This window comes from Populus trichocarpa, chromosome 4 (genome assembly GCF_000002775.5).
Source record: "Populus trichocarpa isolate Nisqually-1 chromosome 4, P.trichocarpa_v4.1, whole genome shotgun sequence".
Lineage (NCBI taxonomy): Eukaryota > Viridiplantae > Streptophyta > Magnoliopsida > Malpighiales > Salicaceae > Populus > Populus trichocarpa.
In genome coordinates this window covers 23,975,460-23,988,204 of record NC_037288.2, presented here as the reverse complement: position 1 = coordinate 23,988,204, position 12,745 = coordinate 23,975,460, and the positions used below count along the sequence as shown (strand labels likewise).

General features: G+C 34.9%; 1 protein-coding gene across 1 annotated transcript; it reads left to right on the top strand.

The window, feature by feature from the left end:
- The first annotated feature begins 8,468 nt into the window (after window positions 1-8,468).
- LOC18098425 (abscisic acid 8'-hydroxylase CYP707A2) lies at window positions 8,469-11,085 on the top strand. The gene is made up of 6 exons (XM_006385093.3): window positions 8,469-9,074; window positions 9,257-9,643; window positions 9,745-9,919; window positions 10,029-10,135; window positions 10,247-10,365; window positions 10,489-11,085. Exons 1-6 carry the CDS (start codon window positions 8,541-8,543, stop codon window positions 10,580-10,582), a joined length of 1,416 nt encoding a protein of 471 aa, XP_006385155.1. The 5' UTR covers window positions 8,469-8,540; the 3' UTR covers window positions 10,583-11,085.
- Window positions 11,086-12,745: the final 1,660 nt, after the last annotated feature.

Here is a 12,745-nt window from a genome sequence, read left to right as displayed (position 1 = left end):
CTTCTTCTTCTTCTTCAAGTGTATTCCTAATCATTTTGGTTGGTTAGGAATTTTATATTGTTATTTTTTCAGGTTTTATTTTCATGTTGTGCTCCAGCCTCATGATCTGTATCACAAGGTTCTAAAAGTTAAGCCGGGTTAGCTTCAATCATTTTTAATTATTTTTTTAAAATCCCATCCATAATCATTAAGTTCGTTGGAAATTAGTATTCTTTGTTTTGGATTCACTTGTTAATTTTTTTTTAAAATTTTGCCCTTCAATTCAAATTTTTTGTTTGTCCTCTCAATTTTGTTTTTCCAAATAAGATCTTTATTCTCTTAATTGCTATTTCTTTATCCTTTAATTTTTTATATTTCATCATTCAATATTTTATTTATTGAAATTTGATCTTCTAGGTTTTTTCCATTGTTTATAGACCCTACTCAGGAGTTAATCTGAGATAATTATCGGGTCACAGGTCGAGCGGGTTGACTTGAGTTAACCTATGTCAACCAAATCTTTTTGTTTTATAAAAAAATCAAAATGTTACCATTTTGAGAAAAAAAGGAAAATCATCAACTTAATCAATTCTCTTCAAATTTCTTTTGAAACTCGACCCGGTCTAAATTGAGGGTCACTTGGGTCTTGGGTCAACCCGTCAGGTCAAGCCAAGTTTTAAAATAGTTGTTTTCCAGCGATAATTCCAGTTTAGTTAGTACCAAGGTCATGGGTTTGAAAATTTTACACGGGTTGATGTCGTTTTCATTTTTGATTTTAAGTTATTCGTTTTAAAAAAGAAGCTTTGTTATTTTCTTTGATTTTCTTTTCAATTAGGTTATCCCTATCTCATGATCTGGGTAGGAGGTTTATTTGGGTGGTCTAGGGGTTTTTTTCATCCTTTTTTATTTTTTCCTTTAAAATTCGATTTTTTTTAAAATAAAACTTAGTTTTTTTTGTTTGTCTTCTATTGGATTATCATGTCCGCATAATCCTACTCACTGGTTTTGATAACCTCACTTAATTTTACTGGTGCTTTGTTTATTTTGATTCATAAGGATTTACGATAATTATTTTTTTAGTTGTTTTTCTATGGTTTTGGGTCGTGAATTTTTGTTTTGTTCTTTAAAATACAATAACAACACTTGAGCATCATTTTTTTACATTACAAAAAAAGTTATTCACCCGTAGCTATGCATGAGCCATCTATCTAGTATTATTCTATGAAAAAAAACATAGCAATTCCACGTACATCTATCCTGATCAAATAATTATAAATAGCTAGCAATTGTATTCTCGACATGTATCATATAAGATATTAATTATGAACTGCAACGTGAACATATAACGACAATATTTACAATTAGAGGGCATACGGTTTCTCAGCTGTCTAACTATAAAAAAAAGTAAAGCATGTTGACATGGTGTTGTATAAATGTTCATACATAGATAGAGACAATACTTTGAAGTTTGAATTGTAATGCACCAAATGATGTGTCATGTATACAAACCCATCATAATAAAACTAAAAATATGAAGCACTTGAGGTATTGGCCTAGCGGTGGTAGGGACTTATTCCCTTCCTCTACATCCGGGTTCGAACCTCCCTGTGCACGCCTGTCATCCCCGCGGTGCCTTACATGCTCACTGGGTTTGCAGGATATTCAGTGGGCCGTAGGATTAGTCGTGGTGCACGCAAACTGGCCCGGACACCCACGTAAATAAAAAAAAACTAAAAATATGAAGATTTTTTTTAATAATATTATAATAATTTTTTGAAAAAAAAAACCATAACCTGAGACCTCCTGTTATAAAGAAACTCTGCCATAGAGAAACTCTATCAAAATTTCATCAGAAATTTTGATGAAATTTTAAGTATACATTTGTGTATAAAAACAAATTGCTTGTAAATCTTCTTGGTAATAAGTAGAAATGTTACAACAAGCTTTGGAGCTATTACTGAAATCACCTTGTAACCACCATGGTCTTATGACATTTCTTCTTTTTATCCAAGTAATTGCATTGTATAAATTGGACTCCACAATTCAATCCTTAGAAAATATATAGCAACAACCAGTACTAAAAATGATAGCTTTTTAATTTGCCAAAAACCTCAACTTCATTGAACTCTTTGATACATGAGGAGTAAGGAAAGATGCGAAGAAGTTTTCCTTCATGCTCCATTAAAACCACCTGGATCCCTAAGGGTCCATGCTTGCCATTTTTAGATGCATCTACATTCCACTTAAACATACCTCAAGGATGAGGAATCCATGATGATTCACTACACTCTCTTGCCTTGTTTGTTCACATAAGAGTACCATTTGATGATATGAGTATGTCTATCCTAACATAGCAGAAACTCCATTTTGTGATATGAGTATATCTATCCTAACATAGCAGAAACTCTTGTGGCAACATTTTGGCCACATCGCAACTCTATGGACAAGTGAGTAATATATATCATCCAAATTGATTTTCAACTCTTTGAATATCATATTATTGCAAGCATTTCAAATGGACCAAACTATTTTAAAGAAAAACAAAGACCACACATTTCTTTGCATAAATCCTAAGATAATTTCAATTCACTGTAAATAAAAATCATCCAAAGACTTTTGGTAAGATTCATTGTTGCCTTAACAAAGCCAGTACTCGTGAACATAACTATCGTAACATCTCACAATAAAGTAAGACATGCTATGCGCTATGTAGTTTAAATCTTCTTGTTTTTTTTTTAGAAATAACAACTCAAATCATTCCCTTGAAAATATTTTTCAAGAAGCATTTTAAGTCTTCTCATGGATAATTTTGATATATTAATAGGAAGCCATAAAAAAAAACATTAAAAAAAATATCCGCGCATGGTGCTAGGGCATGCCAGTAATAAATAGGGCAAACAAAACACAATAACAGAATTTGTTAAGAGCATAAAAGCAAAGATGATGATGTCAGGAGCAACTTTCTATAAAAAGGGGAAAGAAGTGATATCTCTTTTTGGCTGTGCATGGAAGGATTGTAATCTTCTCGTACAACTCCATCATCATTACAGATTATGGAAATCCTATGAGTAAAATCCAACAGTTCTTGGACAAGATCAGGCGGCTCTATCCATCTATAAATAAATAAATAAATAAATACTCTTTCTTAGAACACGAGGTGAGTGTCCACTTCAAATTAGTGGAAGATCCCTTTCGCCATTCCCACTTCAATCCCTTTGAGAAAGACAAAATGATAGCTGGAACCAAGTACTCGCCTTGAAAAGGTGACAAAACAAACAGATGTCCCTCAGCTTTAATAATAACCTTTTCACTCATATATATATATATATAACTTCATCATATATTATAAGATCGATCCACATGCATCTTTTTATTGATATTATAAAAAAGAAAATAAAAATACTTATACCACAACGATGGATCCACTTGGCATCCAGCACTCCACGTATGAATACAATCAACATGCACAGTGCTTGAATATATATATATCGGGATTGTAATTAAATTATTTATGTATAATTATATTGTGAATAAAAACATATTTTTTTCCCAAATCTTGTCAACCGCTTGAATGAATATAAAAACGCTCGCAATCAACAACAACTATTCAATTGCTTTACATGTGCATATGGAAATAGAAGAAACCTAGGAGGTTAGGAGTTGGACTTCAGAGGGCTAATTAATTGTAAATATAGTTAATTAATATACAGTTGCGTGGCTTAATTATTATATCATGAAAAGTCAAAAGCTAGGACATGTAGCGTAGTTTAATTAAATCATACGTTGTTTGATATATGCTTTAATTTCTTGCTAGAGTTGTGTGTTATTTGGATGACACGTACGTACCTGGACCTTAAGAAGTCAAGGCATGAACATGATCTCATCGTGCGATCTGTTTCAAAGTGGGAGGAGTTTTTTCTTTTTGGATTTTACAGGGATTGGCATGTTGATTTCAATGTAGAATATTATTTATTGAAAATGGAGAGAATTAAAGAAGAAGAAGAAGAAGAAGAGTATTTGAGAAAAAAGGGTACGATCGATGGTGGTGGTGAATATATATGTAGATAAAAGAAGGAGGTGATTGATTTTAAGAAAACTGATTGTAATAAACTGATCAGATTAGGAAGGAGAGTAAGAATCTAGAGAATGTGGGGGACAGAGAATTGATCCCACCGCTTGTACGTCCAAAAAGGGTGATGTATACTAATTATCGTCAAACCAGACCCGTGCCGAGGAACAAAACCAAGACAGACAGACAGACAGCAAGGGAAAAGACATTTGCGGAGCTGGAGCTGGATCAAGACAAGCGAGAAAGTATATACTAGTACTGATCTGCAATATTCTTCGGTTCTTGGAGTGAGCATTTGTCTTCGATCCATGGAGAGGATCGATGATCGACGACGGTGACAATTAGGATTATTAACAGACTGGCGCCCGGATTCATTATAAAATCTAGCCGTGTTTGCATGCGTTGTACGTATGTATATATATGTATGGCCCGGTTACTTACTTTTCCCAAAAAAAAAAATTTTATTAAAGGAGTGTCTGGATCAAATTGTACGTATCTCAACTAATTTCACAAACCCTGAAGTTAACAACTATATAAGTTTTCAGTGACTCTAAAATTTATAAAACTCGAACATATAATTTTTAGATAACAAATCTAAAATCTCACCCTACACGTAACCCTAAGGTTTTCTTACTTTTCCATCTTAATTTTATGGTTGGATCCCTCACTTGACTTTATATATATATATATGAGACAATATCTTAATTAATTTACAATTTATTTTAATATAAATGAGATAATTAATTCATACAGATCACGAATAATGAGTTGGTGTCTCATTAATTTTACTTCTTTTTCTGTGGGTTGGAATGACAAGTTAAGGGGTGATCAATGCATGGGACATATTAATTATGGGTTTGGTGGTGGATTTTGCTACGTCCAGGTGTCCTGCCATATATTGTGTCCTAATTAATTAAATAATAAATCTCTTTGGGTATCAAACTTGACTGATCGATCGGTTACGTGCATGCCGATCGGTGGTCCACTTGCATTTCATGATCATCAGAAACTACGACCAAGGAAGAAAGAAAGATGCTTGGTGGTCATTTATAATTGGTCACAAAATACGTATATATCATATCATATTTAATTGGACTCGTCCTCTAACTAAAAAACTGGTGATGGGTAGCTATTTGCTGGTGATGAATTGATGGATCGAGGGGTAATTAAGTGGGTTTTTTTTTTCATTTTATGAGGCCGAGCTGATGCTATATATAATTAATTAATAGCTTGCGCAGGGTTATTTTTAAACAGATCACAAGTCTTGGTGCTAATACATGTATAATTAATGGATGTCTTTTCAAATAAAACGATGGTGTAAAGTGAGCACAATTAATATTTCTCATCCAAAAGAGAAATTTCATAATTAAGACTTTTGGATTAAATTTAATTCATAGAATTCCAGTAGAACCTGTGTAATAGAGTTCCTGGTCTCGCACGTGCCAATTGGTTCTATAGAGTTCGTGCCATATATATATATGGAAAGAACAAAAACAAAAACACAATTAATACACTAACAGTATGTATTTTAAATGATGGGAATTAATTAAGAAACTGAAATAATAAACTTGGTGAAAAATCCCCATAAAAAATGGATAGCAATTTGATTTAATTTAATTTAAACCTAATTAAGATACAATTAATTAATTAATAGTCACATCATTAATTCATGTGTTCATGGTCAGTTTTTTGACAAAGAATTAGATAGTATAATTAATCAATAGTACTGTTGTCAACTTCATTGGAGAAATGCCATGAACTACTAAGTGTACACGTAGCTTGATTTGTTTTTCTCATGCATTAATTATTCCAATCCCTTGTGTAGTCAACTTCATTGCATAATGTTTGACAAAATCAATTTTTGACTTTTAACACACACCAAGCACACTCAACACACACGTAGCTCCTTAATTATCCGTACTCCTCTTTCTGGTGTTACCAGGTGCTACTGGTTGTATTTTAATTTTGAAAATGTAATTATATTATATATAAACAAGAGTACTTCGAGGGTATGGCAAATCGAATGATTAATAATTTAATTCTTAACGGTGAATAATATAGTTTCTTGGACATAGAAACATGGGCAAATTAACTCTTTAATTTGACAGACTGGATCATATTATCTACCTTAATTTCTCTAATATTGTGCAACCGTTTATCAAAGAGAAGAAACCCTCTGTTATATTTATTACACAGTAATCTGTTAAGCTAATGGCAGGATTAAAGATTTAATACGACATTATCGTGGGGCTCGAGCGGATGGGTCCATGAACTGTGACCAGTTGTTTTAGACCGCCTTTCCTTCTTCATTGATCATGCATGGAGTTGATGATCAATGGCACCCACCGGTCTGTCACACTGTCTGCCAGTGTCAGTGTGTTTCTCTCTCTCGTTTTTTTTAGGAGGAGGCAGGGAGTCTTCTTCCCTTAATTTCCACTCCTCTCTCTCTCTCTCTCTCTTCTACGTTCATTTAGATGCAATCCCCATAAATGCAAAGCAGATTATAAGTCAAACCCTTCGGCCTTCTAGGTTGCAGCCATTAGGTGAGAATAAGGGAAGGACCCTTTCTAATTCAAATTAATATATATATATTTGAATTGAAATGATGCATGAATTCGATGTTCAGTACTTGCCTTGCACTATTTGGATTCATGAATTTCTTCCTTCATTAATTATCACTTAGTTTGACAATTAAGGTGGTGAGGTAAGAAGAAGAAATCAGCCCAAATATTGAGCTTGGAAAAATGTTCTCCATTTGAACAGGAAGTTAAGTGGTTGCATCCTAGAGTTGGTAGCTTGAAAATAATGATGTTTGACACTACGAACTATTTACAACAAATTATTAACGAATATATAGACATTTAATTATGAATTAATGCGAATACAATCATAGTGAGTGCGTACTCTCACTGTATTTATTCGTTAATTATTTTATTTTTTTCTTAAGTGTAACAAATTTCTCTCTCTCTTACCTAAATAAAAGATTGTTGAATTAAAAGAAGAAGAAGGAGGAGGAGGTGGGTGTGGATTTCATTGAATACAATTAGGTCCCATTAATTTCAATGACAAAAGTTTTGACTTCGAGATCTATTAACACGATTTATAAATTCAACTCCAATCTGTTTATTAATTATATATATACATATGCACACATACATTACATGTATTATTATTATTATTATTATTATAATCTTGGTCAATTCATTTAATTGCAGCATATATATGAAGCTGCTGCGAAAATATTACCTTAAGCCTTTGAAAAAAGAAAGCAGGGATTCATTAATTTGGTCTTTTTTTATTTAAAAATCATGGGAATTTAAAATGAACTCTTGAGATTGTTTGTGAAGTATGGGTGGGCCTTAATTCGTTCAAGTAAAGGATCAGGAAGCTTGGGCGTGTATGAATGCCGTGCCATGCCATGCCATGTTGTTAGGGCACTCATGCGATAAAAGGACATCTTGCAACTTTGTGCAAGTTTTTATGGCATTGAGTGTGTGGTTTGTGTTTGTGGTTGTGGTTGTGTCAAATGTATCTATCTATCTATGTATTATGTCAAATGTATCTTTGAGATGAGAGAAGTTGAGGGTGTGGTACGGACACGATGAGCGAGCTACCGATGAATGATGATGATGTAATAAAAGGCATAACCTAATCTCCACCCTTTTTGTCTACAGATAAAAAAAAAAAAAAAAGGAGCATTTTTCTTCATTCCACTCGTGCTTTTAAAACCGGGAATGGCCACATGGATGGATTCGAAACCGGAGGCCTCATCAGTTTGACTAAAAGGAATTTATCAGTCAAAAACTCAGATTAATTTATTGACCCGGTTAATCTGAACTTCATCCAATTGGCTCTCAACTTGTTATTTTGTTTTTTTATCAAAACAACGTTATTTTTAATAAAATTTAGAAATTAATTTGGGATGATTCTCTGGAGGAGGGACCCGTCACCCGGGTCTACACGGTGAGATTTTACAACTATGACTCTACTGGCTAACCTGCGAACACCGTTGCTCCACTAGTGCTTGCATATTGTTTGCCTTGTTATTTGTAATAGAATACTCACAGAAAATGGCCTCTATCCTTCCGAGACCACTTAATGCCAGTCTTATTTTTTGTCTCGAAATCCTCTTTGTGGTCAAAATCTCAAACTATCTCTCTCAAGACCAAATAAAGGAAGCAGGTAGGAAAGGGTAATATACGTGACCAAAACCATGAATGAGCTGGAGGGAGATTCCGTGTATGGGATTCAAGCTGTATTTGAAAGGCTCCTCTCTCTCTCCCTCTCGCTACCCCCCCCTACTTTTCCCTTCACCCATCCTCTTTTCTTTCTTTCTTTATTATTCTTTTTTTTCCTTGCTACCACAACAATTTGGACTGTGGAGGTTAGCTACTCAATACCCCCTATAAATACCTCCTCTTCTTCACTTGTTTTCCCCACACAAGTTTCTTCACTACTCACACATAAAAAAGAAAAAAACAAGGCAACAGAAATGGAATTCTCCCCCTCTGTGTTTTTCCTATCATTTGCTTCCATTCTATTGCTTGTAGGAGGACTTCTCTTCAAGTCCCTCCTCAAATTCTTTGCTTCTGATCGCCCCCAGAGTTTGCCACTCCCTCCCGGCACCATGGGATGGCCTTATATGGGTGAAACATTCCAACTCTACTCTCAAGACCCCAATGTCTTCTTTGCCTCTAAGAGAAAGAGGTATGGCTCTATCTTCAAGACCCACATCTTGGGCTGTCCCTGTGTCATGATATCCAGCCCTGAAGCTGCAAAATTTGTCCTTGTAACCAAATCCCATCTCTTCAAGCCAACATTTCCGGCTAGTAAAGAAAGGATGTTAGGCAAAGAAGCCATATTCTTTCACCAGGGAGCCTACCACATGAAATTGAGAAAGCTTGTTCTTCGTGCTTTCTTGCCTGAAGCAATAAAAAACATCGTCCCTGATATTCAAAACATTGCCAAGGACTCTCTTCAATATTGGGAAGGAAGATTAATTAACACTTTCCAAGAAATGAAATCAGTAAGCTTCTACTTATTCCCATTTCCCTAGTTCAAAACAGAGCTACTCTGCTTTAGCTTCCCCTGTTTATCTCTGCATGCAGGACTGCTAAGACTTTTAGATGACTAAGAATGGGTAGTATGTCTTCTAACTTTTTTTGGTTGATTACTGATCAAATTACGGTTTTCTCTTTTTCCTCGCAGTACACATTCAATGTTGCATTACTTTCAATATTTGGGAAGGATGAAGTTCTATATAGAGAAGATCTTAAGAGGTGCTACTACATTCTCGAGAAGGGATACAATTCAATGCCCATTAACCTCCCAGGAACACTCTTCAACAAATCAATGAAAGCAAGAAAAGAGCTGGCTAGGATCTTGGCTAAAATCTTGTCCACAAGGAGGCAAATGAAGCTTGATCACAATGACTTACTTGGATCTTTCATGGGTGACAAGGAAGGTCTCACTGACGATCAAATTGCCGACAACATCATTGGAGTAATCTTTGCTGCTCGTGACACCACAGCTAGTGTTTTGACATGGATTCTTAAATACCTTGGAGAGAATCCAAGTGTTCTTCAAGCTGTCACTGTAAGTAGCGATCAATTACTAGCACTAATTTGTACATAATATGACAAAATGATTGTTCTTCCAATGACTTGGTTTTGTGTGCTTGTCTTTTGGCTTTACAGGAAGAGCAGGAGGCCATAATGAGGAGTGAAGAAAAGGGTGATGAGGAGAAGCTCCTTACATGGGCAGATACCAAGAAGATGCCGATAACTTCAAGGGTCATTCAAGAAACTCTAAGAGTTGCCTCGATTTTATCTTTTACCTTCAGAGAGGCGGTGGAGGATGTTGAATATGAAGGTCAGACTCCAGCTTCCAAAAAAGCTAATCTGACCAAGTTGCAATGCCCTTTTCTTTTTGCTCGCCATAGCTAATAAGTGTGTGTTTTCTTTTTTTTAAACTCTTGCAGGATATTTGATCCCTAAGGGTTGGAAAGTCTTGCCACTTTTCAGAAACATTCACCACAGCCCAGAACTGTTTCCAGATCCTGAGAAGTTCGATCCTTCAAGATTTGAGGTAAGAACTTGTAGCAGAGAAGTTGTTCTTAACACTTGAATTCACCACAATCTGGAGGAAGGAATAAAGCTATAAGCCAAGCCAATCATTTGTTGTTAATGATTTGTGCAGGTTGCACCGAAGCCCAATACATTTATGCCATTTGGGAATGGGACCCACTCATGTCCTGGGAACGAGCTAGCCAAGGTGGAGATTTTGGTGCTACTCCATCACCTAACCACCAAGTACAGGTTGGTAAAAATGGGCTACTACCTAGTTACCCACTTACCCTTTTGAGGTGGTGTAACAGAAGATTTGAGTTGCTAAATATAGAAAGTATGGACTCTTTGCTGACATGGTTAAAACTCTTGCAGGTGGTCTATTGTGGGTGCAAATAATGGGATTCAGTACGGCCCTTTTGCCCTTCCCCAGAATGGTTTGCCCATCATTTTATCCCACAAGTCATAGCAGAATGAATGGGGGAGAGAGAGAGAGCTCTCTTCCAATACTACTAGGGCTACTACTACAGTACTACTAGCTAGCTAGCTAGAGCATCATCATCTTCAGTTAGCTTGATGCTCTCTACTTCCATCAGAAGATTGATGGAGTGGGAGAGAAAGGGCTGGTCTTCGAAGGGAAGACCACTGTTTGACATCAAGAGATATGACACACCTCCCATGGACGGAAGAGTTAGTTTAAGATTGGTATACAGAAAGGGAACCCCAAGTGTACAGAAGAGTCTAGAAAGAAAAACTCATTGCAATCTACATATAGATATTATCTTCAATTATTATTATTATATTTTTATTTGTTTTTTTCTTGATTTTTGGAGAAGAAACAAGGGAGTGCATGGTATCCGCAAGAGGGTGTTAATACCCCCAAATCGGGGAGTATTTTGTATCTAAAGCAAGGTTTAATTAGATTGCCGCAAGGCAGAAATGAAGGGAAATTCCAAATTTCATTCTCTTTAATTCCCTTTGGCATGCTTTAATTCTCAGTGTGATTGATTTAAGCATTTCACAGAAACCACATTAGTGTATTTCAGCATCTAATTAAGGAGTAATTACTTACATCGCCAATTCTCCAAGGATATAAATTAACATCATTTACGACATCTAATTACATTTCCTTGCATAGTTTTCATCTCTCTCTCTCTACATCAGTGTCGGCCTGACAAAACGCCAGCTTCCTTGGTTTTCGCCTCTTTGTATCAGTGTCAGCCTAGCAGAATTCATGTTTCCCACGGCGCTGCTACTTTGTTATAAATTAATGTAATAATATCCAAGCAATCAACGGCATTAACATCACTTGATTTAATCTCCATGCACGCATGTGTATGTGTACGTCTCCCATCTGTACAGACTAAAGACTCTGATTAAATTACATTTGATGTCATACACACAACCATCAGTCATCCTCGCAAGCAACAGGACGAGCCCTTGTTTTCTTTAATGTAATGGTTGAATAATTTGCAGACTTTTCTTCTTCTTTAATTTTCCATTCCATTTACAATAGCTGAAACCCTAAAAAGCAGGGAGCTTGGATGGATTTTTAAACTACTCGTATTTACCCTTTTAAGTTCTTGTGTATTGATATTCAACGTGTACATATACCCAAAATCTTAAATGCATAACCATTATATATATATATATATATATATATATATATATACACACACACACAAAGAGATTATAGAATAAATATAAGCTCAAACTATATTATATCTCAACGAGAATTCTAAATGCTATCTTAATATGGATCTCTAAACATAAATCATTTTTCTATCTCAATATAAATGAAATTAAGTACGGAGCCGACTTAAATTAAAGGCCACTTGGACTCCAATAACCTAAGACCCCTTCTTAGTAAGAGGTTCGAGAATAAATAAGATATATTTGTTAATTATGTTTTACGAAATGAAAATTGATCAAGACCTCACTTTTCACACGTATATAAAACAAACATTTCTTAAATATTTTAAAAGTCTTATTTATATTTTGCCCAAGACTTCATTCACCGGCTCCGATTAAGTATCAGTAATTTTAAAAACACATGAGGAATTTAATAAGTCTTTTTCTGGATTTTGATTCCACTCCTAAACCTTCAAATCAATATCTTGAAATTACAACTTTCAAATACGAACACATAATACTTAATTTAAATCAAAATATATACTCCATGTGTGTATGGCTTTCATGAAACTAACCCCAAGTAATTTTGACTTTCGCTAGGAAGGACTCGATCAGATAGGATCAGTAACTAGAATCGTCAAACTTAACAGCCGAAAGAGACCGGTAAATCTGGCTTAATAATGGGATCATGACTTGAACACTCGATTTTCAATTACAATTATTAATTTGAATGATATTAAAACATTTCCCTCTGACTCTTTTTTTCCCTTCGTAAATCCTAATATCTTAAAATGCCGACTAAATTTAGGATCTTCATTTCCTTATAATTCCATTTAAACACGTGCCCTTCATTCACTCCTTGATGTTAACTCATCCAGAGACCAAATGGAACTCATTCTTGTTTATTAATTAAATAATCTCCAAGGATTTTGAAGATATATCACCTCGCTAGAATAAATTTGGAGTTTCTCCCATCATGTTTATTGCATCTAAGATCTTA

Bases quoted from the DNA above. Each gene is read 5' to 3' on its own strand.
- LOC18098425 (XM_006385093.3), top strand. From the start codon at position 8,541: ATGGAATTCTCCCCCTCTGTGTTTTTCCTATCATTTGCTTCCATTCTA. The intron at 9,644-9,744 runs GTAAGTAGCGAT...TTGGCTTTACAG, and splicing joins GTGTTCTTCAAGCTGTCACT to GAAGAGCAGGAGGCCATAAT. The intron at 10,136-10,246 runs GTAAGAACTTGT...TGATTTGTGCAG, and splicing joins TCGATCCTTCAAGATTTGAG to GTTGCACCGAAGCCCAATAC.